We start from the raw sequence: 27,949 nt of genomic DNA, 5'->3' as shown, positions 1-27,949 counted from the left end.
AATGCCCGCCCCAGGCCCATCCTCCCCTGCTAGACCATCACCAGGTACCGGAGACCTCAGAATTTCTTGCCCTAGCAGTGCCAAGCTCACTTCTGTCCTCCTGATGGTGGAACTCACCTCCCTGCACATATCCCTAAGCCCAAGGAGGGATGCTTGCAGAGGCTTTGAGCAGAACTTGGATGTACAAGCTGGGCAATGCCCATGCCTGCACACAGGGATGGGACCAGGGTGAAGGGGAGGGGAAGATAGACTGGAGCTAGCTTTCCCTACTCCACTGTGGTCCAGAATTGTTTTTTGGTTTGTTTTTTTTTTTTTTTTTGGTGGAAGTGGGGGTAATTAGATTGATTGATTTATTTTTGAAGTGACGGTACTAGGGATTGAACCCAGGACCTCATACATGCTAAGTACACACCCTCCCCCTAGAGCTCCAGGAATCCAAATTCTCAATTCAGACCTGCCCTTCCAGGTTGTTTTTCAAGAGAGGATAGAATAAGGGATAAGTGGGGAGCTCAAGATTTCCAGATACTACTATATATAAAATATGATAAATAAGTTTCTTCTGTTATAGTACAGGAACTATATTCAATATCTTGTAGTAACCTATAATGAAAAAGAACATGAAAAGGAATATATGTATGTATGCGTATGACTGAAACATTATGCTGTACACCAGAAATTGACATAACACTGTAAACTGACTACTTCAATTAAAAAATTTTTTAAAAGAAAATAAATAAAAGCAAGCAGAGGTCTTTAAACAGAGAGAGAGAGAGGATAGAATATATTTTATTTAATAGCTTGATACCTTGATACCTTGATTAGAATCTAAAATTTAAACGTGTGGTATGTGGACATCCACTTATAATTTTGTCCCTGGCCCCACAAATCTTAGGGATGAGCCTGCCCATGCATGTAGTACCAATGGTTGGAAGTGAAGCTGGGTAGACAGGGGACAGACGGTGAAGGGTCTTGTAAGCCAGAGTCACATCAAGGTGCTTGGACTTCGTCCTGCACGCTAATAGTAGAAGACAACGAGCTGACTTTCTACCAAACATATCATGTGCGTGACTTTTAATTGTCATAGCATAGAAACGCTGTGAAGAAGGGACTAGTCTTCTTTCTCATATTTTATAGATGATAACGTGACTGTGAAGGACAAAGAACTCTCTTACGGATACAGAGTTAGTTGTTAGGGTTCAAAAACAGAATCACGGAATTTGAGGGCAGCCCAATCCACAGGCAAGGGTGGGAAGGGTGCAGTTGTGGCTGGATCTGCACAGAAGCCACAGATTGGTGTTGCTTGGTTCCTAGGAATGACTGAGGATTGAAGACCGAGTTGTTGGGGAGGGATGGTGGCAGCTGGATCCCTCAGAAGAAATGGATTGGATAAGAAAACAAACCTCGCAGGTCCTTGGGTTTCTTTAGGAGGGGACTGGACCGGATGTTCATAAAGGTCTCTTGTATGAATGCAATCAGTATTTTGAGGGTTATTCGTTGCCTGAAATATTATAGAATACGTTTGTACAAAAAGTACATGGTTTACATGTAACAGATACTTGTGTATTTGTTGTTTCATTGATCTGGGTTAATTAATTCTGAAATATTTACATCTGTAAATAGCCCTCTTTTCAAGCTCTTCTTCGTTTTACTTCGAGTTTTCTTAGTATGACACCTTGCTCATTCTCCTGTTTTAAGTACTATGCATGTGAACATTTTGAGGGTAGGTCTTCCATGTATATGTTTTAAATAAGTATAGCAGATGTTTTAAACCTCTTTTTGGCTTTCTCACATCATAATAATTATACTAAATATTGAGATATTTGTACACAGCCCTGTCTTCCCCACTAGCTCATGAACTCCTTTTGAATAAGGAAGAGAAACAAAACCAGACCTACGGTCTTGACTATCCTGACCAGCTGTCTCAGTGGTCAGTGGAAAGCCTCTGAGATTTTGGCCCTGAGAGTATCGAGATCAGATTTGCGCAGAATTGAGGGAAGGCAAGATGGAGGCAGGGAGGGCTGGTGACTCCTGGAGTGACTGCAGTGAGAGCTGATGACCTGTCCTCGGGCAGGAGCAGCAGTGGGGACAGGAGCAAACACACCTGCCCTACTCCTAGCTGCAGGAGTCCAGCCCCGGGTCAGTGTCTCCATTCCCAGACCTCTCATCTCAGCATGCAGACTGCATCTTTCCTAACAGAGAGGGGCGAAGAGGCTGCGGGAGAAGCAGCCTGCGAGGGCTCAGGACAGCACTGCGGGAACCCGACTGGGAAGGTGCTTCCTTCCCAGAAGATTTTACCCTTTGCTCCTGGCTGTTCTAACAAGAGCAGAACAAGTTGCATCAGCAGGAGACTGGCGGCTCCACACAGATGAGCTGGGTCCAGACTTGACTGAGGCAGGGACATTCCTGGAGGAGGGATTCAAACAAGAATGCAGCCCGCAGGTGGCCTGGAGGAGAGGTTCAACTGTTCCGGGGCTGGATTTATAGACCTCTGTGTTGTGTCCTGTGGGGCAGGGGAATGAGACATGAGAGGCCTCAGGCCATGTTTGGATTGGCCTTCTGGAGCAGGGCTGTGTTCTGGTGGCAGGCTTGGCAGTGTCACCCAGCAGCAGAAAGGCCTTCAGCACCCACTGCCCTTCTGCAGGAACCAGAGGGGAAGGCTGGCTCCCTCATTTGAATTATGTATGTCTATGGCCTCTCTATGGCCTCTGACATTGCTGGCCACACCCTCTGCTTCACTCTCTTGGCTTCTGTGACACTCACTCATAACCGTAATAGGTAAGACTTAATGAGCTCTTGCCATGTGCCAAACATGGTTCCAGATGATGTAAAACACACAGCACCTCACTTAGTCATCACAACTCTCTGGAAAGGAGGTCCTGACATCCCCGATATGCACGAGGAACTTGAAGCTTAAAGAGATTATATGACTTGCCCCGGGTCACACGGACATGGACTCTGGATGTGGACGTGCGTCTTCCCACAACCGTCCACTGCCTCACACTCCCCTGGACCTTCTTGCTGCTCTTACTGTTGCTCCTCAGTCTCTCCCGCAGGCTCCTCTGCTCCCACTTGCCCCTTCGGTGTTGGTGCTTACCGGATTCCGTTCAGGGTTCCCTTCCCTTCTCAGTCTGCACAGAGATTCTCAGTCTGAAGTCACCAAACCCCTGCGCCTTCAGGGACCCTGCATCCTTCTGCCGTGGGGTGCTACGTGTTATGTGTGCGTGCCTGTGTATGTTTTTCTGAGAAGAGCCGTAGCTTTTACCTTAGGAGACAGGCTGCAGTTGCGTTGGTACTTGATATTCGTATGCCTGGGGGAGCGCGGCCATGCCCCAGCCAGATCTTGGTCTGACTGTTCCTCCTTTCCCTGGAATTCCTGAGGAGGCTCTGCACCAGGACAGCGACAGATGGGAAAAATAAAATCACAGCGCCGAATTGTTAGTTGTGCTGGTTCCCAGCGCCCTAATGCAGGCTCTCCGGGACTGGAGATCTAAGCACAGGACTTGTTTCCCCCGGGGTCCCCATCTTACCCTGCCCGAAGGTGGTAGGAGGTTCAGCGCTCCCAGCACAGGTGAGCGGAGCAGGGAGGCCAGGAGGAGCTGCGTGTGTGCCTTTTCATCTCCTGCCAGTGAACGTAACACATGTATCCTCAGGTCCGAGCAGTCGCATCCATCGTTTCCCCTCCCGGGAAAGAGTAGCTTCCCCTTCCACCCTGGGGCTCCTGTCAGATTCTCAAAGAGGGCTTGGGATCATACTGCTAGTTTCCTCCCGTTTCGCATGGTGGTTACACCTGGACCCGTAAGTACATGGGAAAAGCAGAGAGAAGTTCAGAGAGGGAATCTCATGTCACAGAGACCCAGGCTCTGAAGCTGAATCCAGCTCAGATTCTCCCCAGCTGCGTATGCATCTGGGCAGGTCCCCTCACCTCTCTGAGCCTCAGTGCCCTCTATGAACTGGGATGCGAGGCACCAACCAGAGCGACCCCTAACTCACCTCAGAGCTCCTGGCAGGTAGACCGGGGTCCCAGTCATCCTTGACCCCAGGCCCCCAGACCTCCTGAGGTGAGAATGGCAGTGATGATAAATGATCTGGCAGAAAGAACACAAATCTTGGAGTCACGACACCCTGGTTTACATCTCGGCACGGCCGCTTACGTGACCTTGAGCATGTGGCTTCATCTTGGGTTGTGTACCTGGGATGTGGGTGAAAGTTGAAGAGACATAATGAATGTCTGTGGAAACCAGCCTGGAGCCTCCCCCTCCCCCTATCTCTGCCTCTCCCTCTCCTTCCCCTCCCCAGAAGCCTTGCACATCCTCCATTTCGGGTGTGTGTGGGCAGGCGTGGGCAGGAACCCTGGTGGGCATGGGGGCTGCTGGGGCCTGCTGGGCTCTGGAGGAGGGACAGAGGCTGTGCACCTGCCATCCCTCCCAGCACACATCTGGCCCTCCCAGGAGGGGCTTCTCCCCAGCTCTGCAGAAGATCTTGGCCATTTCTCTTACTCTTCCCTTTCCTACTGGGTCCTGCTGCCCTGACCTATATCCTGTTACACACACACACTTCTCCTGGACACAGAGGGAGACAGAGGAGGAAGCTGGCCGGAGGTCTGCTCTCTTGTCTCACTGGGGCTGAGACCCAGAGAAGTTTGCTCCAAGAGCTGATCCTTTGAGCTCTGACCATTGGAGGACAGGTAGAATTTGCCCAAGAAAGAGGTATTGCCAGAGAGGTGGGGAAACACGAGGCAGGGGTAGCTGGAGGAGCAGACAGTGAGTGCATTGAAGGCCACGGAAGATGACCCTGGAGAGGGGCTGAGGGCAGCGGAGGAGCCTGGGTTGGACTTCGTGTCCCTTCTACCCTGGTGGGCGGTGTTGCGCTGGGCCACAGAAGTGAATCCGACAGCCCCTGCCCTGGGGCTAATGCTGGTGATAATAACAGCTGGCCAGTGACTGTGAGCTGGGCACTCAGCCTGAATTATCTCACTGAATCCTCACAGCACAAGATAAATCTGCTAGTATCCCTGGTTTATCCATAAGGAGATGGTATGTTTCTTGCCCAAGGTCCCCACACAGTTGAGTGACCAGAGCTGAGTTTGGATCCAGGGCCAGGGCTCTCCTGTCTTAGTCAGCTTATGCTGAGTGCAGACTGGGTGGCTTATGAACAACAGACATTTGTTTCTCACAGTTCTGGACGCTGGGGAGTCCAAGACCATGGGGCTGACAGATCTGGTATTTGATGAGGGCTTCTTGCTTCATAGATGGTTCTCAGTTCATAGATCATTATGTCCTCACTTGGAAGAGGCGAGGGAGCTCTCTTGGGCCTCTTTTATAAGGGCATGAATCCCATTCTTGAGGTCCCTGCCCTTAGGACCTAACGCTTCTCAAAGGCCCCACCTCCTAACATCATCACCTTGGGCATTAGGCGTTCAACATAAATGAGTGGGGGTGGGGGGAACAAACATTCAAACCATTGCAGATCTTAACCATATTTTATTGCCTCCCAAAGACTAGAGGTCATTTCTACCTTGGGATGAAGGAATTCAGGAAAGACATGAGGAAGGAGGAGATGCTGAGTCTTAACAAATGAGGAGGGTGGATCAGGTGGATAGAGGTGGGCAGGCCATTAGAGACAGAGGAGCAGCATGAGCTAAAGCGTGGAAGCGTGAGTTAGCAGGTAGGGACTTCAGATGGGCCGAAATGGGAACTGGAACAACAGGCAGCATTACTGGCTGAAAAGCTGAGATCTCTTGTGGACAGTGGTGATGTGATCTGGTTTGTATATAGATCATTCTGGCAGAGAGCAGAAAGTGGTTTGGGATGGGCAGAGGGGGCCCATCCTTGGGCACTCATTACATGTTTGTTGAGTAAACGAATGGAATTCAACAATAATTGTGTACCATTTATGCTCCAGTCATTCTACTGGGCTCTGGGGGCGGGGGTTAGTGGTCAACAAGACAGACACTGGACATGGCCAGTCATTATGATGATCCTTTTGAAAGATGGTGAGACCTGGACTTTGAGTGGCAGCAGTGGCTTTGGGAGGAAAGGATGGATTTGTGGGAGTCTACAGAAAACAGAATCAAAAGAACTAGATAACCGGTAGGACAGAATGGACGGGAGAGATGAGGAATGTCGATTCCCAGGCTTCTGGTTTGGAAGCCCATGTGGACAACAGAGGTTAGGGAACACAGGAGGAGGAGCAGACCTGGGGAAGCCAGAAGTGACTGAGCTGTCTAACAGCAGAGGATGGGTTACACAGGTTATGGTACACCCTCGTGACAAACTTCTTAGAGAACGTCATTTTGACGTCTATCGCATTCAGTTATGTAGATGTGTCATTTAACCAAACCTCTATTGTACACTTTCAGATTTTTTTCTGGTTTTCCACTTTTATAAATAACACTGTAATCTTGACAAAAGTCTTCACCATTCTGATTACTCTTTTAGAAGAGAAATGTAGTCATCAGGTGTAAACAACTTGAGGCTTTTGTTACATGTTGTCAGATTGCTTTCTAGAGAGGCTGTACCGAAAGTTACTCCTATAGTGGTGTAGCAGAATTCGGTCACAGCACACCACCACAAGCACTGAGATGTGTACACAGGTACACATGCATACTTCAGAGGATAAAAAAACAGTATCCTATTATCTGCATTTCTTTTTCACTATTGAGTTTTTTCATGCTTTTTAACCTTATTTTTCATTTTTTCCCATTTTTATGGGGCTTATTGATTTTTCATGAATTTTTAAAATATTATGTATTATTATTTGTGTGATAAAATTTTCCCCACTTTTTTGTTTCCCTATTAATTTTGCTTATTATATTTTTGATGCACCAAAGCACTTTAAAGTATTTACAAAGTCAAAATCTGTTTAGCTTTTTCTTTATTTCTAACATTGCATTAAGGAAGTTTAGTGATAAAATATACATCTAAATTTTCTTTTATTTATTAATTTTTTTTTTAGCAATTAGATATTTTGTGTGTGGCGTGAGGAAGTAAATTGATCTTTTTCCTAAGTAGCGAATTTTCAAGTATCACTTGCTGAGAAAATCGTCTTGTTCCCACTGATGGTGAAACTTCCTTTATCATAACCTAAGATCTGCTTCTGGACCATCTTGTTTCATTGATCTTTGTGTTGAGTCTTATACATCACTGTTTGAATCACTGAAAATTCATAATATACTCTAATATCTAATTTTTAAATGGGGAGATGTTTTTACCTGTTAAATCTTTGGAGTGGGTTTTTTAAATTTTTATTTTATTATTTTATTGTATTTTTTGGAGTGGGTTTTTAGAGTCCTTTTGATACATTTCAAAAAACAAAATCCTACTAGGATTCTCCTTAGAATTATGTTACAGTGTTACGCCTACACTGATCTAAATGGAATTGGCATTGTGTTAATATTCAGCCTTCCCATTGAAGAACATGGTTTGCCTCTCCCATTTTTTTAAGTTATCTTTTTATATCTTTCAATGAAGGATTATAGTTTGTTTTTTTTAGCCATAGGTCCCACATAATTAACTTTATTGCTCAGCATTTGATGTTTTTGTTAGGACTGCAAACACATCTAGTTTTTATTATATCTGGTGACTTTCCTACTGGAGTACAGATCCCATTGCTAAATTATTTGATCCATTCTGAGTTTAGTTGATTCTTTTGTTTTTTTTTTCAGGCAAATAACACACTCCCTGGAAATAATCAGCTGGAGTGCATGGTTTGGTTACATCTCCAGTTTGCAGGGTTGGTTTGTGACTCTGTCCAGCGGTACTCAGGAGCCCAAGTGTAACGGGTGGGAAAGGTGGATGAATGGGTTGATCGCAAGTTCATGGTTTCCCTGGACTAGGACAAGAAGATGGCAAGGGGCACTCACAAGGAGAGTGACTAAGGTGACATACTTGAGGGACTAGACCAGGAAGGGCTCGTGTACCATGCAGAAAAACAGGGCTGGGAACTAGAGGAAGGGAGATGGGTAGACGGAGAGGAATTGGTGGCCCTGGAGTGACTGCTGGGGTGTCAGGTTTCAGAGCTGATGCCTTTCCAGTCCAGTACTGAGATCTCTGCAGGAAGAATGACCTCATTTGCAGGCAAAGAAACTGAGGCTCAGGGAGCCTGTCCCTTGCCCAAAGTTCCCCAACACCATCGGTGGCAGAACTGGGACTTGGGTGTCATTCTGCTTTGCGGTACTAGCTCATGTTCTGTCTTTATTTTTCAGGTTCACTTTAGAACAGTTGACTGAGAGAGCGAGGAAATTCAGCAGAAGGGAAAGGAGGCGAGCCCAGCAGAGCAGATAGGAGAGGACAGGCTCCTTCTGGGCCCCTCAGTAGCGGTGAAGGGGAAGGGTACAGCTGGGCCGCTGGGTCTCCCTATTGGCCCAGGAACCCCTCAGGCCAGAGCAGCACACCCCGTGCCCGGCCCTGCAGCTCACTTTGTATCCTCTATCCACACTGTGGCCCCACCATGTGCTTTCTGTTCTCCACCACACACCTTGTCTGTCACACATCCGTGTCCCCACCACACACCAGGTCCTCCTTCCTCCAGCTGTGTCTACTCCCCATGACCCCGGTTCCCCATACACCCCATGGTCCCCACCTCGTTTCTCATTTGCCTGTACACACTTCGGGTCCCTACTACTCACCTGGTCCCATCATAAACTGTGTGCCCACTCACGCCCACTTGTGCTATGTCTACAGAGTGCATCGGATGGCTTCTGGAAGTCTGTGGCCACCCGAGTGCCCAAGGAACCCCCCGAGATTCGCATCCTGAACCCATACTTCATCCAGGAAGCTGCCTTCACCCTCATCGGACTGCCTTTCAACAATGGCCTCATGGGCCGTGGGGTGAGATGTCTGGGCACTGGGAGAGGGAGGAGGGGACCTGGGCCAGAGGTGCCTTGGGAAGGAGGGATGGGGAGGCAGGGTGGGGACAGAGAACTCAGTTCTCAGAAGTGGAGCTCAGCTCAGGAGAGCTTAGCTGAGGGTCTTAGCCTCACTCTGCACCCCCTCCACCTCCCTCCAGAACATCCCGACCCTCGGCAGTGTGGCAGTGACCATGGCACTACACGGCTGTGATGAGGTGGCAGTTGCAGGCTTTGGCTACGACATGAGCACACCCAACGCGCCCCTGCACTACTATGAGACCGTGCGCATGGCAGCCATCAAAGAGGTGCAGGGCTGGGGGGGGCGGTCCCTGGGCAGGGAGGGGGAGGGGGCAGTGCCAGCAGGAAGGACAGACTCTGATGGTGTGTGCACAAGTGAACAGTAAAGGGACAAGCCAGAGGCATGTCTGGCTGCCCAAAGCTCCTTGGAAGGCCCTGCCCTACCCTCAGTTAAATTGGGTCACCCGGCATCCATCCCTGTCTTGCAGGCCTCTGACCTGCACCACACATCCTCTGTGCCCCTCTCCTCAGCCTCCCTCTGAACCCTGCACCCCCTTCCCCAGCCTTCTCCCCACACTTTCCCTCCCTGGCTCTCTCCTTGTCCTGGTCCTGCCTCCTCTTTGCTCTTCCCCAGCCACCATATGCTCATCCTGGCTCAAGGTCGGAGCCATCCTGTCTACCCCAGTTCTCCCCTTCTCCTCAAGGACTTCCTTGTCCCCTCAAACAGCCCACAGACATTATCTTTCAGTCCCAGGATGCCCCCCTACCTCCTCCAATGCTGCCCCCTGGCCAAGCACTGAAGCTCCTCATCCCCCAGAATTGCTTTCTAGGTGATCCACACATATCTTACAGTTCCAGAAGCATTACAGTTCTCCCAGTCAGTCAGCCTCTCCTGGCCTCCCTCCCTTCACAGCAAGAGCCCATGTGGAAAATCTGAACGCCTCTTACAACACCCCTTGCCTCGCCTTCCGCTGCTCCCATCCTGGACCCTGGGCATCATGGGCTTGTGCTTTGAGCATTTCGTCTACTCCTGCATCTGGGTGGTGAGGGTGGTTAGACGAAATCTCCCATCTGTGCAGATTCACAGTTGAACAAGCCCTCATTCCTCCTCGCCAGTCTCTACATGCCCGTCTCCAGCCCCACTGCTCTGTTCAGAGCCTTATGCTCCCCAAAGCTCTCACCCGCCTCACCTCCTCCACAGCGAGAAACTGAGGCCGTAGTGGGGACTCTGTCCCCTTGGCACTCCTCACTCCCACTTGGCCCTTGCCTGTCGCAGCCTGGCTTCCCCCTTCACCTAGCATGACTCCCACCAAGGTCACCAGTGACTCAAGGCTGCCAAATCCAAAGGACACTTGGGAGTCTCGTCCTTCCTGACCTCTCAGAATCTAAGCTCTCCTGCTCAGCCTTCTGAGTCAGTCATTTCTAGTGCACCCCCATTCCACTTGCCAGTCTCTCATCCTCTTTTTCAGTGTCTTTGATTTCAACCCACCCCTTAAGCATCAGCATTAGCTAGGGCTCCAATCCTAGACAATCTTCTCCCCACTCTACGCATTCTCCAGGAGATTTACATCCCCATCCGTGGCTTCAGTTCCCATCGCTGTTGTTTTAGGAGTGTTTGGTTCCTTCAGGCCGCCTCAAGTAATTGGGAGTCATTTCAAAGATATAAGAGAGACTTGGGAATCTCATGGGAAACCAGGAGCAGCCTTACAAATGAGCCCCCTGTTGCCTGGAATGGGGTTCAGGAGTTGGAAGCTCATCCTGGGTCCAGGAGAGAGAGCCCAGAACTGTCTGACCCCCCTAGCCCTGCCTCATTTTCGCCATGACCCTGTTGGTCCTTCCATCTCTGCCCCTCTTCATGTACCTCCTAGCTGCTCGGTCCTCTGCCAGCACCCAGTCCACATTGCTCTTACAGCCCTCACCTGCCCCCCAGCTTCTGTGTACTACTATATTTGGTCTCTTACAGATTCCTTTTCTGTAAACTCTTTGTAAACGTTTTCAGCAGAAGGTGAGAGGCCATAGACCTAGGCAGGAGCCGGATCGTGAAGGGCTTTCTCTGCCCTGGTGAGGAGAAAGGAGTCTAGACTTTGCTCTGAAGGCAGGAGGGAGCCATGGACTAGTTTCAGGCTGTAGATTAGCAGGCAGGAGGGTCCCTGTGGCTGCAGCAAGAAATAGAGGGGTACAGGCAGGAACAGAAACTAGCCAGAACGCTGTCATCACAGTCTTGACAAGAGATGCAGGCTCCTGCGTGGGAACTGTTCAGTGATGATAACACAGAGTAAGAAAATTAGGACTTTAAATCAGCGAGGCCTGGAGACTGCCTCAATGCACGAACGAGGCAGAAGGACGCCACCTTCCCCGAAGCCCTTCGGTGGAGGCCGTTCCTTTCTTCCACCTGCCACGTCTCAGTTTTCAGGCCATTGCCCCCGACCTCCTTCCTCATCCTGTATAACCATCTGGCTCTGAGGCTCATGGCATCTGCTGCACCTCCATGCAGAATGCTGAAGAGTGCTGGCTCTGAAATCAAGTGGCCTGGGCTGAGCCTGGCTCAGTACCTTCCTTTCTCTGTCATTAAAAGGGTAATAATAATAGCACCTACCTCCTAGGTTTGGGAAAGATTCCCTGTGATAATGTATTAAAAAAAAAAACAAACCTGGCCACAGTAAGTGCCCATACATGTTAGCCATTGTTAATGTTCATGTTTTTACCCCTACTTATTACTGTTACCTCTCAGCATCCTAGAGGATTCCCTGAAATGCTGGCTCCCGGGTGTAAGATCCCAGCTGTCACCTGGGGGTGTCTTCAGCAGTCACTGAACCGTTCAGCACCTCAGCCTCACCATGGCTTCACCTCCACTTGACTGGCCAGCCCATTCTTTGGGCCCAGTGGGAGTGTGTGGGATGTGAAGACAATGGAGCAAGGATCGAACCCTGGGGGATATGTGAGGGATGTCAAAGGAATTCATAAAGGAGGAGCAAGCAGAGAAGTTAGGAGATGCAGGGTCATGGAGACCAAAAGAGGGAGTTGTTCACGATGTCCAGCCCCACAGGGAAGTGCATCGAGATGCGTGCTGAGACACGGCCATCAGCCATACCAGTTAGGGGGTGCCCGATGGCCGTACCAGTTAGGGGGTGCCCACAGACTGTGGGAAGCGTAGTTTCAAAGCAGATGGGGCATTGGAGCCAGGTTGCAGTAGCTGAACACTGAGTGAGGGCGGTGCAGGGAGCGCCGGTGCAGCGCACGGTGAGTGCTCCCTGGGGAAGCTTGGAGGACGGGCTGAACTGAGCAGTAGCTAGAGGCTGCAGTGGGTTTGCATGGGAGTCTGCCACGGCAGGGACATCTGGGCTGGAAATTTCCATTTGTGAGTTGCAAGCACAGCTGCCTGTTCAGATGAGATTTCCTGGGAGATGACAGAGGAGGGAGTGTGATGGTCGGGGCAGGACCCTGGGAGCACCGATATTTAAAGACTGGCTGAGGGAAGAGGAGCCGGAGATAAAAGATGGAAAAAGCAGTGAGAAAGAAGGCACCTCTGCAAGTGTGGACTGTGAATGGGATGGACCTCTGCGTCCAGAGTCGGGGGTCCTGGGGAGGACCCCAGAATCCTGCCCCGGGCCCGGCCCGCAGACAGTGTGGACAGCGCGGGCTGGAGAGCACTGTGAGCTCCAGTGCTGTCTGCGGAGGAGGAATAGGGGAAAGAGAGCACAGGGAGGAGGCGAGGCCTGTCCCAGAGATCCGCCTGGGGCAGGCTTTTTGTCAACTCTTAAATTATGAACTTCGTCAAACACATTCAAAGTACAGAGAATAAAATAGTGAACTCCCATGTACTTTCACCTCCCTGCTCCAGTTAACATGGAGGCCAGTATTGTTGGTTCTCCCCCACCCTTCACTGCTTATTTAGAAACAAGCCTCAGACATCATTTCTTCCAGCCATAAACATTTCAGTAAGTTTCTCTAAAAGATCGGGATGATTTTTTCATCATTACACCATTATCACATCTGAAAATTTAACAATAATTCCTTAATATCATCAGATATCCAGTCCTCTGCTGACTTTTCACCCTCAGTGACTCTCATTGGGTGATCTGGAAACTGACCCGTCAGTTACGTCTTCCTGGGAAGCGATGAAGGCATGGGAAGAGTAAAGAGCCGTATGAGTTTCTACACTTGCCTGGATCCTGGCCCTGCCACTCCTCCATGCCTCCATTTTCTTCCCTGTAAAGCCTCATTTCATTCAACACATATCTACTGAGCATCTACTCCGTGCCAAACAGTCCCTGCCTTCAAAGAGAGTCAGGGAGCCAGATGTTTAAATCTTCAAGGAATGAGGGGAATCACCCAGGGTCTGCAATATGGAGGAGTAGTTTGCAGACTGCTGAGGGTAACAGCAGGGGCCAAAGGAGCCAGAGGTTTGAGGGAGCACCGAGGTACAGTTGTGTAGATGCAGCAACAAAGAGTGAAGGAGACCCTGCCCAGCTCCAGGCACCCTGGAACGTGGATGTGAGGGAAGAAAGAGCGTATCTTGGGGATGCTGTCCTGAGGGGCAGCCAGGCTTGTGAGCACAGGACGTTGAAGGGAGAGTTCAGAGAAGAGGGTAATAGAGAATTTTGCCCAAGTTTCAGACTGAAAATATTTGGAAGGTTGGAGAAGGAGGACTGGATCAACAAGGACCAGACCAGAGCTGTAAGTTCTTCATGTTGGTAAATAGTGGCCGTGAACATGGCCAGGGCAAGCCTCAGTGCTGACCGATGCAACAGAGCGGTCAGCTGTGTCCGGACTGTGTCAAGGCTATTGGTTTCAGCATTCTTTTATTCATTCAGTCCTTTTTCATTCTTTGAGAGACTTAGCCATCACAGCTTCCTAGTGAGAGTACTGGGGATAGGAGAGAAAGTGAGCCTGGGAGCTGTCTTCCCCAGAAAAGCCCTGGCTGGCAGCGTCTTCCCTGCAATGTCCACATTACTAGTAAGATGAGCTTGTTTTCCAACCCCCTGGCTCCTCTGATCTGAGGTAGGATTTCATCAGCTGCCCCCAGGCCTGGAGAGTAGATTGCATCAGGCCGAGAATGACTAAGCCACCCACGTGGTTCACTTTCCAGCAGGGCCCACCCCCAGGCCTGGGCCGGACTGAAGTGACTCACGTTGCCTGACCTCTGGGTGCCTAGGACCTAGGCCCCAGACGAGCTGCCGGGGAAGGAGGGGCTGAAGTCTGTGGGAACAAGGTTGGAAAGCCTACTCTCCTAAGACTTGGAAGAAGTTAAAAGGCACGGTTTTCCTGGGCTGGGGGAGGGGGTTAGAAGGTCATTTTCTCCAAGCCTCTGGAAGGGAGGAGGGTGAGCTGTGGCACTTCTAGAGCAGACCTCCTGCAGGCATAGGGGGTCGGGAGTGCTGGTCAGAAGAGGGCATTGAGTCCTGGGAAGGTGCACTTTAGCAGGGCCACGTCTCGGTAGCCACCTGGGCTGCCCCCTGATCTCTGCTCCATCTTTTCTTCCAGTCCTGGACGCACAATATTCAGCGAGAGAAAGAGTTTCTGCGGAAGCTGGTGAAAGCGCATGTCATCACTGACCTAACCAGTGGCATCTGAGGTGGACCCAGCACATAGCCGCAAAGGTCCAGCCACCGCCACCCGCCCACTTCATTGGCCTGGGTCTGGCTCTGCCTGAGAGGCACGGGGTTCCTCAAACCCAGAGAAGGACAGTGCCAAGTGGCCCCAGGGGTGACGAAGCCTTGGCGGGGCAGCCAGAGCTGTGTCTGCTCGGAGGCCAGCCTCAGAGACCAGCACTCGGCCTCACTCTCAGCCTGGGTCCTTGCAGCCAAAGGGCCAGGAGGCCACTGGCCGTGCCCAGCAGGCCCAGCATGCAGGAGGTAGACATTAGGCAGCAAGGCTGCTGCCGGAATCATTTCTCCAATCAGTGTTCAGTGTATTATCATTTTGTGAATTTGGGGTGGGGGGAGGGGAGGGATAATTTATTTTTAAATATGGTTGGAGATGTCAAGTTTGGTCCATTTGCCGTGCAGAAAGAGACCCAGTAAAGGGCCCCTCAGGCAGTGGTATCAGTGGGCTCCCTGTCTCAGGGGAGTGCCATGACAGGCCCTGCTCCGGGGCTGCAGGGACATGGGCAGGATCTCAGGCCAGTCCTCGTCAGCTCATTACACTGTTTGGCCTTTCCTGGGGAGAAGGTGGGGTACTCCCACTCAGCAGCCCCTAGCTGTCCCACAGGGAACCCTGGAGCCATCCTTTAAGCCAACAAGATGCCCCTGGGCCTGAGTGGACAGAACTTCAGAGCTCAGGAGGTGAGGCCTGGCACAGTCTGATGGGAATGGCCCCCTCCCCTACTGCAACTGACCCCTTGGACAGTGCCCCAGGCCTGGACTGACCGACCTGGCAGCTGTTCTGGATTTCAGCAATGAGACTGCCAGGTTCCTGGGTTCTACCTTGAGCCTGGACCAGGGGGAAGTGAGGCTCAAGGACCTCGCCCAGGCTGTGGCAGCCATGCTGGGCAGCCATCATGGAAGCAATAAAGCTCTTCCCTGAACCTGGCCTCCTCTCACTTCCTCTGACTTTCCTGGGAGAAACAGGAACCTGGGGCCTCAGCAACAGTGCTAAACACAAGGGCCATCTCTCCAGCCCTCCCTCGTCCCTTTCACTTCTTGCGTCAGCTGCAGGACCTAGGTAGCCACCTACGGGCCTCTTGGAGCCTCTCTTGTCCCATATAGTCTTGTACCCTCTTTGCCTTAAGAGAGGCAGACCAGGGGTATCAGGGCATACCCCAGAATCTGCCCTGGTGCCTCCTAAAAGAGCCAGAAGGCAGGGGGTTGGAGCCCACAAGCCCTAGGGACAGAGATTCCGGCAAGCCCAGAAAGATGCACTGCAGAGCAGCCCATGGACTGAACCCACTCCTGGCAGCCCCAGCTGAGCCCTGGAAAGACACAACCCCCACTTAGCACACTGGCAAACAGTCTCCCCTGAGCACCCCTCTTCCTGCACAGAACAGGAAGGCACAGCCCAGCTCTAGGCTCCCTCTGGCAAACATTAGAAAGGACATCCCCCTACCTCCAACCCTACACCCCTAGAGTCCTGGAATCTGCTCTCTCCCTTTCCCAGCACCCCTAGGCAGGCCTGAGAATGAGGCCAACACATGCCCGTACCTGAGGCCACAAGCCTTGGAGTGAGCGTCCTGCCAGAGCTGCCACAGTGCAGCAGGTGGGGCTGGCTGGCCTCTCACCTCTCACCTGCCATCCCAATACCAGTGCCATCCCTCCCAATTGCCCACATGCCCCTTTACTGCTGTGCTTTGTCCTCAGAAGAAGCCTCCTCAGCTGAGGGGAAAGCAAGGCCCTGACTGAGGGACAGGCAGGCCCAGAAACCCCCTTTGATTCTGCTGGAAACAAGGCCAATGTGATGCAAACTCCAGTGCACACTGTGTGCTACATGAATGATGCCCGTAGAGCTGTACAGGGCATAGGCTGCATGCCTGCAAGTGAAGGCCTGGCTGATAAAGCCCCGGGGAAGAACCCTCCCCCTCAACTGGGCAGCTGGCGGTGGGGAGGCAGCAGAGAGCACAGCTGCTTGCTCACTGCCTGGCCTCTTGTCCCAAGGGGTCCTGCCAAGCCTGGGGACAGCCTCCAGCCCCACCAGTCAGTCCCCACTGCTGCATGGAAACTGCTCTCCCAAAAGCTGTGGTTCTCAGGCTGGCCATACCCCAGAATCACCTGTGCAGATATGGAAAATGCACATGCTCACCCCAGTTCTGATTCAGGTTTGGGGTGGGGCCTGGATGCACACAGTTTTAAAAGGTCCACAGGTAGTTCTGATGCACTGCCAGGGTTCCGCCCATCCACACACGTTCCTTGAGCACCTTCACCCCTACCCACCGCTTCCAATTGTCGGTTGATCAACAATTCCCAAATCCATCTCCAGCCCAGTTCTCTTCACTTCGTGCCAGGTGACAAATTCAGCCACTTCCTGAACATTTCCACTAGGATAATACACGGGTCCCTCCAACCTGACATGTCAGACTCTGAACTCATGTGCTCCTGCCCCCAACCTGTCCCTCCTCCAGGAGCCCCAGCTGCAAGGATACATCCCCTCCCTCTGGTGACCCAGGTCAAAAGTATGCAGTTGTCTGTCCTGCTTCCTAACCCCATCCAATCAGGTACCAACAGAGTTTGCAAAAAGGGGTGGTCCTACAAGAGCCCACAAAGCCCCATGCTCTACCTACAGCTCAGCTCGCCTCCTCTCTCCCCCAGCAGCCTCCCAACATACCTCCAAACCATCCTCCCAGCTGCAGCCATAGCCAGTCACTGAAACGTACGTCTGATCACACCATTCTCCTGCCTGAACTCTTTCAGTAGTCCCCAGTGTCAACGAGATAAAGTCCAGACTCCCCAGTATGACACCCAGGATCTGGCCTTTCCTTACCTCTACCCATGTTGCTCGCCCAGCCTCCATCCCACCTGCCAAATTGCCATGCGGCATCTGAAATACTACCCTCCAGCACCTACCTCAAGCCTCAGTGCAAATGTTCCTCCTCCAGGACCCTCCCCTTCTTCAGCTGTTCCGGCCAAGCAGCGGTGCTTGCAGGTGTGTCTGGACTCCAAGCCCCAGGCAGCGCGGGAAGGGAGTGGTGGGGAGACCAGAGCAGGATCAGACCTTGAAAACTCCAGTGCAGTGCCTCACCGACCCAAGGATTCCAGTGGGTCTGTTGAGAGAAGAAACTAGGAGTGGATCAGAGAGAGCAGCTAGTGTGGAGGGTGGAGATCGTGAGAACCCAAAGGCCGGTGGCCCAAGGCAGGGACTGGCCTGTCCCCTCCCTCTCCCACCCTCAGCCCGGCCTCCCAACTCCCTACTTCAAATGTCTACAAACTGTGGCCGCCCAGTTCCGCGCTTCTGCGCCGCCTGGGTTCTCCCCTCTGTCCTGGGGGCCCTTGCCAGTGTCTCCTCCCTTCCACCTCTGGGGACGCAGAGGAGCCAGGGGGACCGGATTCTGGAGGGTGGAGCAGCCAGGTGAGCCCTGAAAGGTGGGGCTGAGCGGGGGTGCTTGGGCCCCACCCCAGGATCCGGTGACGCCGGGGCTGGAATTTGACACCGGACGGCTGCGGGCGTGAGGCTCCTGAGGGATGGAGTTGGGCCCGGCCCCTAGACACGGCCCACGGGCTCTACCAGCAGCAGGTCCCTCGGGTCCAAGCCCTCTCTGTGTCTCGGACCCAGAGCCCTGTACCCGCGGTAAGCCGTCCTGTTTGCCCACCCCCCATCCCAGCCCTGGGGCTAGGGGAAGTGGGCAGGGTCGTCCCCCTCCACTCCTTTCTCACATCCTCCCTCTCCTGGGCCCGCTGCGCAGCTCTCCGCCCCTCCCAGCCCCCTCAGTCCCTCTTGTCTCTTGTCGGACTGCGCTAGCCTGGCCGGCCCGCTGTAACGTGAGGCTCCCGCTGCTGCTCCAGGGCTCAGACTGGTTGCCAAGTCCACGCTTTGGGCTAAAAGAGGCACTGCCAGGTGCATAGCCCTGGGCATGAGCCTTTTGAGCTGCGGGGGAAAGCCCAGCACTGGTCCCAGGAAAGGTGCCTAGAAGAATACAACACAGAGCCACCGTGGTGAGTATCGGACTGGTGGATGGGGAGGCAAGGCAAGGGCTGCAGGACAAGTGGCCCCAGACCGTTGGAAGGCAGACATAAGGCATGAGCTGCCCGCAAGAGACCTGCTCCTGGGCTCCCCCTAGTGCAGGGGGTCCTTAAGCCTTTTTTGCCCTGCTTTCCCTCTATCCATGAAAACAGTCACTAGGCTGGCTCCTCAGGCCTTTATTCCATTAGCTGAGCACACCTGGCCCTGAAGAACCACACCAGGGAGGTCTAGGGAGGAGGTCTGGTCCACATGTATGCAGACATTCTGTGTGCTAGGGGATGGGGGTGGAGCTGACCACTAGGACCCAGGAGCAGGCCCGCTAGTGAAGGCTCATGAGGGCTCCAGGGCCGCAGAGGGGTGTTTGGGAGTGCCAAGCAGTGTGTCCTCACAAAAGCTGGTGGGACTCTGAAAGGCTGATTGGGCTCAGGAAGGATGGTTCATGGCGGAAACTTCTAGGAGCAGGGCCGGGATGCCAGATCCAGAAGAAGCTGGAAGGGGAATAGGCCAGGACCAGCTCTCAGGGCGGCTCAGCTCTCAGAGACCAACCAGGATGGTGTAGAAGCCTGGCTCACCCTTGTGGGAGTTGCTCAGGCCTGAACCTGGCTGAAGGTAGCAGAAAAGCCCACCCCGCTTTGAGTCCACAGGCTTGGCAGATGCTGCCCCCTGGTGGCCATAGGGAGCCATGGCCCAGGCCCCTTGTCCTAGAGGGCTCATCGCCTCCCACCATCTGCCGGCTCTTGAGGGTACATCTGTGGTCAGAAGAGAGGACTTCTGTGGTCAGTCGGCTCTGAGTCCAGATAGAGGTCATAGAGGAGCAAGGTGCAGTGGTGCTGGGCGGGCAGCACAGGCTGAAGCCTGGGCCTCACTGTCATCAGCTATCTCGGGTCAACCAGCAAGCATCCTAATTCTCTCCCGGCCACAACTTCCTCTTCTTCCACAAGGAGAGAAAGTTCTCTGTGAGATCGAGGGTGTCCAACTCCTCCCTTCTCCAGCCAGTTCTGGCCGCTCTAGCCCTGCAGCACAGAGTAGGAAGGTTCCGTCCTTCCCCGCACAGCTGTATGGGACCTTAGATAATCGCTGAGCTTCTCTGAGCCTTGTTTGTCTTGTTTGTTTGGAAAATGAGGATTATACCATCTACCCCATGGAGTCGTGAGATCAGGAAGAGGAAACAGGTGCAAAGCACCAACACATAGGCTCTTGATGCAGCCACTTCTCTTGGGCTGAGTCCAGCTGCCCAAGCCCCTGTCCCTCACCTCGAGAAGCTGAAGTGGAAGGATAACCTGCACAAAGGAGAACTCGACTCTTAATGTTCCGAGCTGGCTCTAAATGAGGGTGGGGGACCAGGTCCACTACAGCTGATGGGAGCTCCTGGTGTTGACAGAGATGGAGCCCGGACGTGGAGGCCTGTCAGTGCTGCCCCTCTGGCCCCGGACTAGGCGGCAGGTGAGTGGTTCTCCAAGTGACTCCCACTTGGTATTGAGGAAAGGTGGCTGGACCAGGAAGGGAAGGCAGGGCTCCCTGAACAGGCATCAAAAGTGGGAGGGGAAATGGTCAGGGAGGGACCAGGAGGAAGGTCAGTGCCCTCGAGTGATTCCTTCCCCGGGCTCCCTGGGGCAGCTGACCCACCATCCTCCAACCTAAGCCATTCCTTCCGGCTCCAGCCCCTCCCTGAGCTCCACCCTAAGCCTACCCGGGTGTCCTCTTCCCCGCTGAGGCTGCGCGTGGTCTCTCTGGACAGCCTGCCCTGTGGCCCACCCTGGCCGCTCTGGCCCTGCTGAGCAGCGTCGCGGAGGGCGAAGCCTCCCTGGGCCCCGCGCCCCGCAGCCCGGCCCCCCGCGAAGGCCCCGCGCCGGCTCCGGCGCCCCCCGCGGGCCACCTGCCGGGTAGGTGACAGGGCGAGGGCGCGGGACGGGGGGCTGGCCGGGGACCCGCGCGTGACTGCGTCTCGTTCCAGGGGGCCGCGGGGCCCGTCCCTGCGGCGGAAGAGCCCGGCGGCCGTCGCCCCCGCCGCCCGCTCCCGCGCCTTCGCCCGCGTCCCCACGCGGGGCCCGCGCAGCGCGGGCCGGGGGCCGGGACCGCCGCGGGGGCCCAGGGAGCCGCACGCGGTCCGCGGGGGCGCGGGGCTGCCGCCTGCGCTCGCAGCTGGTGCCGGTGCGCGCCCTCGGCCTGGGCCACCGCTCCGACGAGCTGGTGCGTTTCCGCTTCTGCAGCGGCTCCTGCCGCCGCGCGCGCTCCCCGCACGACCTCAGCCTGGCCAGCCTGCTGGGCGCCGGGGCTCTGCGGCCGCCCCCTGGCTCGCGGCCCGTTAGCCAGCCCTGCTGCCGCCCCACGCGCTACGAGGCCGTCTCCTTCATGGACGTTAACAGCACCTGGAGGACCGTGGACCGCCTCTCGGCCACTGCCTGCGGCTGTCTGGGCTGAAGGCTCCCTTCGGGGATTTGCAGACCGTACCCCTGCCAATGGATCTTCCTGCTTGGGGCGGCCAGGGCCTCAGCTGGAGATCGAGGCCTTGGCTGGGTGAGTGATGGACATCCGCCCTGCAGAGAGGGAGGCCCGACTGACCAGAGGCCCCAGGGCTCTCACCCTGCCAGTCTCAGACCCAAAGACCCGTGGAGACCCGAGGACCCACTTCTCACAGACTGGCACTGACCAGGCCATGGACCCAGGACTCCTCTGGAGAATCAGCAGTGTCAGGTCTCAGCCACAGCCCAGGCCTGCGGGGACAGATTTGGAGGAGACACGTTGGAATTGCATTGCTGGAATGCCTGTGCTGGACTGGGCCTTTACTCACTTGTGGGAGCTGGAGCCCTATTTATTATTTCTAAGTTATTTATTTACTTCTGTGGTTTGTCAGATCCTTTACTGAGCTGTGGCAGCTGCATGGGGGATAGGTAGAAGCAGCTGGATGGAGATCACGCCCTGAGCATCCCACTCACAACTTCAGGCTCACTCAGCAGTCATAGGCCTAGCCTGGGACTGCCTGCCCCCAGCCAGCAGCTCTGGGACATAAAAGGAATGAAATCCAGACAGAGTGGGTGGCAAAGTTCCAACAGTCCACTCACAAACCCCTGTACAGTCCCCAGCAGTTGGATCCTGGGGTTGCAGATGGAGAAAGCCCTACCCTTGAGACCTCGGGCATCTTGGGAGCATTGTTTAATGGTAAAGATGCAGAGAATGACACGTTGCCCCACCCCGCTGTCATTGTCCTGTAATGTCATTGTCCTAGTAGGACATCAGTGTCCTACTCTCCAGGGCACCCTGACAGGTGTGGATACTGCCTGTGCTTCCAGATGGCCCACCTTGGGGAGCTCATTGCCCACACTCTGAAGCACCCCAGATCAAGAGAGATCTGAAAAGGCCAAGGGTGGGGAAGAGATGCAGTGGTGGAAGGCTGGTTTAGGGGGATGAGGCCCAGAACATCATGGGAATAAGAAAGCATGAAAAGACTGAGTATGCCTCGAGGGACCTGCATCTTGGGTAATGAACAAGGGTATTTATTTATTCATTCAACAGATATTTATTAAGTACCTATTTTATGTCAGATGCTGGGTAGACCCCAGGAATACAGAAGTGAAAAGGACACAGTCTCTGCCTTTAAGCTTAAATAAGCAGAGACAGACAATAAGTAAATAATTACATAAATAATTATTTAAATTCAGTTTGGCAAATAGTATGAAAAAGGACAAAACGCTAAGAGGTACATACCGTCATCTGGAAGGAAGAGGCTAAAGCTGGCCCTGGCCCTCCACACTGTCCCCAGGTCATCTCTAAAAAGTCAGTGCAGTCCCTCTGAGCTTCTATGTATGTCCCTTGAAACCTTGTTTCCTGGGTCCTATGAATTTGTCCTACACGATTTTTTTCTTTAAAAATAAGATCAGGATGTGTTTGGAAAGCATGCTGGGTCTAGGGAACTGTGGGACATCTGGAGGGGTGGTCAGGAGGCAGTGGGATATGCCGGTCTGGGGCTGAAGAGGGAGGTCTGGGCTGGAGGTTGATTTGGCAGCTGTGAGCACAGAGGCGTTAGCTGCAGCCAGGGGTGCCGGAGACACCAGGAGAGTGAGGCAGGCTGAAGCTGGGATCCCACAGGCATTTGACACAATTAACCAATATTCCTTCCAAACTGCCTAAGTGCCTGCCGGCTTTGGCACAGCTGCCCCCTTCGCCCAGGCTGGAATGGGGAGCTGGCAGGAGCTCTCAGGGCTGTGTGCATTCAGGGTCAGGGAGGAGAAATAAGTCTGTGCTTCCACCCTTCTGTGTTCACTGCCCCATTTTCTAGATGTCCTCAAAACTTTGGTGCTCTCATGCTGCCCTCAAACACCCCCTTGATCTCTCTCTCTGCCTCCAAACTGATTGAGGGTCTTCAGTCACCAACCCCCACCTCCCACCAAAGAAAATGGCAGCAGTGCCATCCAGTTTGGAGGCACCTCATGAAGGCTGGGCCCTGGCCCTGGTTGGGAGTGAAGGCGGGCAGCCTGTCAATTCCAGGGTCACTGGGGCCAGGGAGCCCCTGCTGGAAAGACTTGAAAGCCTTAAGAGGAGGGTATAGCTCAGTGGTAGGGTGCATGCTTAGCATGCACAGGATCCTGGGTTCAATCCCTGGTACCTCCATTAAAATAAATAAATAAAACCTAACTATCCCCTTTAAAAAATTTAAAAATAAAAATGCTCTCTCTAGATTTATAAAAAGCCTGGCCTCATCCCCAAACCCTCTAGGACCTGCCCCTCAGTGGACATCTCTGCTCTCAGAGACACTTACAGGAGCTGAGATGAAGCCATCTCTGACACTGCTTGGAGAGAGAGCCAGGTGAGAACCTCAGACTAAGGTACTGGCTCTCAGCTCTCCCCAGACTGTCAGTCCTGGAGGGAATAGGGTCCCCCCCAACTCAAGGCTGCATTCTGGGCCCCAAAGAGATTGTGCCCAACATCTTACAAAGTCACGGATGAGATACAACCTCTCCAAAAGAAACATTCCCACAGAACTAGTCTCATTTTGCAGCTCACAACAAACCAAATCCCTCTTTAAAAAAAGTAATAAATAAAGCTATTTTCCAAAAGGAAACAAGTTGCCAGGCTGCACTTCTCTGCGTACAACTTAGCAGAAGTCACCTGGCACATGACCTCACCTGGAGAGCACTTGTGCTCCTGGGGGCCACAGGTGACCCTAATATCTCCGCTTTTGACTATAATCTGTTTCATATTTGCAAAACAACACTGCCCATTTGAACGATCTTCCCGGAACTAAGGTGTGGTCTCCTCCAAAGGGGCATTAAGTCTTGCAAGACAAAACTGCAGTCGGCTTTGAAATGGCAGCTTTTTCACCTTCAGGGGCACCCAAACGTCCCTCTAGATTAGTTTCATCCAGGAGTCAAAGTTTGGGGATCCACGTGCTTCCCCTGCCCTGGCCAATGGTGTTCCTCCTCTTTGGGTCAGGGACTGCCATACTTCCCCCAGCTAGAGTTCCCTGAGACTGAGTGCATGTGGACTGGCTGCCTAACTGAGGTCTTATAAAGGAGAGGTAGGGTAGAAAGCAGAGATCGAAGATCTGGGAGAATTTGTGCCATGTGAGTTCACTTTTCTTGTTCACATCGGTGGCTGTTAAGCTGTTTTGGAACTCTAGAATCCTTAGAGAAACTGATGAATACCAAGGATCCAACCCCCCAGCCCCCACCTCAGTGCTGAAAAAGTCACTGATGTGTATATCTGGTGGCCAATTTTAGGGAGCCCTCAGACTTTCTGAAGCTCATTGAACGAGTATGGCCAATTTTAGGGAGCCCTCAGACTTTCTGAAGCTCATTGAACGAGTATGTAGGAGTCCGTGGCCCTCGAGGTATCATGCCCTGCTCCAGGTGATTCTGTCATCACTGTCCTCCTGGAGCTGGACTGTTTCTTCCTTCTGTGCTCAGGCTCCCATATCAGGGCTCTCTGTCTCCATTATTTACAAGCCTCCCCGTTCTTCAACCTTTTTCTATTGAATAACCCCTTTCCCTCTGCATTTAAACTTGCTTGAATATATCACAGCATAAAAAAAGACATTGTGATCACAAATATATAAATATATGATCTGCTTCCACCTCACTTCCTTCATTAAAAGAGCTCTTGCTGTGGTCCCCAGGGGCCTCATCATCACTAAACCCAAAGACTGGTTCTCAGCCTTTAGTCCTTTGAACTCTTGGAAGCACTCAACTTTGTCATCCCTCTAGGAACACCTGTCTTCTCTGGACTCTCTCCATCCCATGCTTGCTTGGATTTTCTCCCAACCCTTGCTGCTTATTCTCAGACTCTTTTTGGGTTCCTTTTCCTCTTTCTCTGCCTCTTGCAGTGTTCCTTAGGGCTCCGATATAGGCCTTCTCTCCCCATTCTATGCTCCCTGAGCAGTAGTTTCAACTCCCACGGTTTCAGTTACCACCTCCAGGCTGACGATGCTCACACTGTATCTCCAGCCTAACTTTTCTTCTAAGCTCCAAGCCTGTACGTCTATCTGTGTATCCTCAGACGCCTCAAACTTAATATATCTGTCCTGCATATGTTCTGTTTGTTCCTTTAGAGCCTCTCTCCATCCCTCCCTACCCTTCTCTGAGCCTCACATCAATGAGCATCCCTGCTCTCCAGCCTCCAAGCCCCTTCCAATGTCTCCTCCTGAGGGAACAGCACCAACTTCCATCCAGTGACACTTGGGCAACATCCTAGACTCCTTGAGCTTTGTCACTTCTTTTCCATTGGTCCTCAGATCCTTAGATCTTGCAAGTCCACCCGCTTCTTTCTATTTCCAATGCTATAGAAGTCTTTATAATTTGTAGAGTGGTTTATTGCTCATCCTCCTAATTGGTCTCTGTCTCCAGTCTCAATTCCCTCCAGTCACTCTCAATCCTGTGACCTTTTAACATTAATTGAGCACTAACAGTTATGCCTTGGGCAAATTATGGGGATTCTGAGGTCAGCTAGAAACATGTTCCGCCATCAAAGAGACCATAGATGGAGATGGAGGTGGGGAAGGGCTGCCAAGTTTAGCAAATAAAAATACAGGCCGTCCAGTTAAACTTGAATCTCAGATGGGCAATAAATACTTTTCTTAGTAAATACATCTCATGCAATAATTGAGACACACAAAAAAATTGTTGTTGTTTACCCATTATTCAAATTTAACTGGGTGTACTGTATTTTTTCTGGCAACCCTAGGTGGGGGTAAAGAAGTAAATAAAAAATTCAGTCAACCGTTGTAAGTCCTCCAGTAGAAGTATGAACTGAGGCACAGTTACATACGTCAGGGTGAGGGAGAATTCTGCACTCACAAAGGGAGAAGGATCAATTCTACCTGGTTGGAAGGTAAGACAAGGCAGGAAAGTCTTCGTGAAGGAGGTGACACTTGAGCCTTGAAAAATGAAATATTTGCAGGAGGTGGACAAGGGGCATCGGGCCTGTGCTGGTTATCCTTTATTGCCTTCATTGCCTCTCAGCTCTAGATTCCCCCTTTTCACCAGCCATGCCCTGTCCCACAAGGTCTGGATCTCAGGCTTGGGCAGGAGTCGGGGGTGAGGGCCTCTTCCTTGGGCTCTCTAGCTCAGCCCTAGGACTCTGCTATTCCCATCTTCTTTAGAGTTCTCTTCGCTTCTCACTTGCCAACCCCTCATTATTTCAATCCCTTACTGCAATTTAAAATTTTTATATTAAATTGTCGCTGTGTGCTTACTGCATGGTTTCTCCTGATTGGCTCCAGCCTGATGCAGAGCCTTCTCAGCAGAGGCAGTAGCATTTGAACCAAGGCAGGGAAATGTGGAACAGCCCGGGTAGCTAGCGATTTTGTGTAGAATGGGGGAGGGCTCTCATCAGGACAGAAGTCTAGAGAGATCATAAAGGTCTTTGAATGCTACACCAGGGAACTTGGACTTGGTCCTGAGGGAGCCATTGAAGGGTTTTAAGGGGGATTGTCTAGAGATGCGCTTCAGGAGGGTGGCAATCCAGGATAGCTTAGAGCCCACTGGGGGATGAGTCTTTGAGAGCTAGTCACAGATGGGTTATTTTCTCATCTGAGGGACAAGAGTGGGACATAGAGGGGCCAAAACCTGTGACAACCCTGGGAGAGTTCCAAAATTCAGGAGAGAGCATTCCAAAGCCCAGGAGAAGAGGAAAAGGAACTTCTTTTGTCTGCCTGGACCTACTAGCGATCTCCTTTGATCTGGCACCCAGAAATGCTCCCAACCTGCCTGGGGCTCACCTACTTCAATCCATCTGTCCTACGTGGTGTTTATGAAGCATGTTCAGGAGCCATTGTTGGTGAGACTTGGCTTCTTTCTCTGTCATGGGAAGCCCCAGACCCCAGGAAGTAGCCCTGGATTGGAAGCAGGAAGAAAACTCACATTGACCAAGTTGTGGCCTCTGGGTTGAACCCTAAGTCATATACTATTTCAGTGTGTCCATCACTGGAGGGCTTACTGTTCTCATTTTTTTTTTTAAGTGACATTCAGAAGAAATCAAGTTCTTATGGTTAGAAAGAGGTAGGACAGGTTTTGAACACGGTCTTAACCTTCCCTTCCCCCCAATACCTTCCAAGATGAAATCTCAGGGCCAAGGCATTTCACACAGCTATGCACAGACCTGGAATCAATTACTTGATTTTGGCTTCCTGTTTCACTCTTCCAAATTTTCCTTGCCTCTACTCTTTCTTCCTTCAATTTATCCTATATACTACAGATAGATTTTTCTAAAATGCAAATCCAATCATCACTGTCCACTTTGAAACCCCATCATGGTTTCATATTTCTTGGAGGATAAAGTCCAAACTCCTTCAAGAGTCTACTGTTCCCAACTTGTCTTTCCAACCTCACCTCTGTTACTCATCCCCTCCCCCTTCCTCACCCACTGACAATTGCTTCAAGTGAGGACAAATTATTAGCTGAACTTCAAACACTTCCTTGATAAAGATTGGTAGAATGACTAGATTCCCACTGGACTCCACTTACCAGCTAATCAAGCCCCCCCCCCCCCACCCCGTCTCTCCTTGTTCCTCCAGCTCAGGTCAAGTTTCTCCTCAGGGAAGCCTTCATCCACATTCGCAGGCCTCAGTCGCCTATTGCCAACGCCAGTTTCCTCCACTCTACACAAGTACAGAGGTCTTTTCCCTTTTGATTATATTTTTTCCCCTGCTGGGATGGCTGGCAAGAGATAATAAAAGGCCAGGTGGAGGGGTAAGTGGTAGGGACTGCTGGGGTCTGCGGCCAACCAGACTTGTGGCTGGTCTCTGCTACCCTCGCTGTGGGTCCAGGGACAAGATAAGCTCAACTTTCCTCAACTTCGGTTTCCTCATCTGAAAATGGTGAATGAGAATACCCACCACAGGGTTGTTGAGAGAATTGGACCTAAGGTATGCAAGTACAGTTCCTAGCACTTAAATGTGAGCTATTCTCATTTTAATTACTCATAAAGAGAAGTTGCTTCCAAGAACCTGATGAAATTCTCCGAGCACTGTCCATGGTATGT

General features: G+C 52.2%; 2 protein-coding genes and 1 long non-coding RNA gene across 17 annotated transcripts in view; 2 read left to right on the top strand and 1 right to left on the bottom strand.

Moving 5' to 3' along the window:
* The window catches only part of ST3GAL3 (ST3 beta-galactoside alpha-2,3-sialyltransferase 3), a 185,788-nt gene extending 170,394 nt beyond the window's left edge, over positions 1 to 15,394 (top strand). For 9 of the 13 annotated variants that reach the window (XM_072974597.1, XM_072974594.1, XM_072974595.1 and 6 more), the window contains 3 exons: positions 8,682 to 8,828; positions 9,007 to 9,153; positions 14,351 to 15,394. In XM_072974597.1, coding sequence (XP_072830698.1) covers positions 8,682 to 8,828; positions 9,007 to 9,153; positions 14,351 to 14,440 — 384 coding nt within the window. In that variant the 3' untranslated portion in view covers positions 14,441 to 15,394. The other 4 variants (XM_072974604.1, XM_072974605.1, XM_072974606.1 and 1 more) reach the window with 4 other exon arrangements.
* On the bottom strand, positions 1,408 to 17,840 carry LOC116283063 (uncharacterized). Of its 2 annotated transcripts, XR_012079162.1 has the most exons (7): positions 17,707 to 17,840; positions 17,362 to 17,558; positions 3,991 to 4,189; positions 3,528 to 3,619; positions 3,263 to 3,384; positions 2,296 to 2,500; positions 1,408 to 1,498 (listed from the first exon to the last, which is right to left on the bottom strand). It is a non-coding gene; the product is annotated as an uncharacterized lncRNA (long non-coding RNA). The 2 variants fall into 2 exon arrangements; XR_012079161.1 differs by lacking the exon at positions 1,408 to 1,498 and having other exon boundaries at positions 2,372 to 2,500; positions 17,362 to 17,574; positions 17,707 to 17,799.
* Positions 17,841 to 18,245: 405 nt separating this feature from the next.
* On the top strand, positions 18,246 to 22,055 carry ARTN (artemin). 2 transcript variants are annotated; one of them, XM_072974608.1, is made up of 4 exons: positions 18,246 to 18,447; positions 19,857 to 19,918; positions 20,214 to 20,358; positions 20,430 to 22,055. In XM_072974608.1, the coding sequence occupies exons 2-4, from the start codon at positions 19,859 to 19,861 to the stop codon at positions 20,894 to 20,896; spliced, it is 672 nt and encodes a 223-aa protein (XP_072830709.1). In that variant the 5' UTR covers positions 18,246 to 18,447; positions 19,857 to 19,858; the 3' UTR covers positions 20,897 to 22,055. The 2 variants fall into 2 exon arrangements, with proteins under 2 accessions (XP_072830709.1, XP_072830708.1); XM_072974607.1 differs by having other exon boundaries at positions 18,364 to 18,447; positions 19,599 to 19,918.
* The last annotated feature ends 5,894 nt before the right edge of the window (positions 22,056 to 27,949 follow it).

This window comes from Vicugna pacos, chromosome 13, assembly GCF_048564905.1.
Source record: "Vicugna pacos chromosome 13, VicPac4, whole genome shotgun sequence".
Taxonomy (NCBI): domain Eukaryota; kingdom Metazoa; phylum Chordata; class Mammalia; order Artiodactyla; family Camelidae; genus Vicugna; species Vicugna pacos.
This window is presented reverse-complemented; position numbering and strand designations above follow the sequence as displayed.

Bases quoted from the DNA above. Each gene is read 5' to 3' on its own strand.
- ARTN (XM_072974608.1), top strand. From the start codon at position 19,859: ATGGAGCCCGGACGTGGAGGCCTGTCAGTGCTGCCCCTCTGGCCCCGG. The intron at 19,919-20,213 runs GTGAGTGGTTCT...CTCTCTGGACAG, and splicing joins GGCCCCGGACTAGGCGGCAG to CCTGCCCTGTGGCCCACCCT. The intron at 20,359-20,429 runs GTAGGTGACAGG...GTCTCGTTCCAG, and splicing joins CCCCGCGGGCCACCTGCCGG to GGGGCCGCGGGGCCCGTCCC.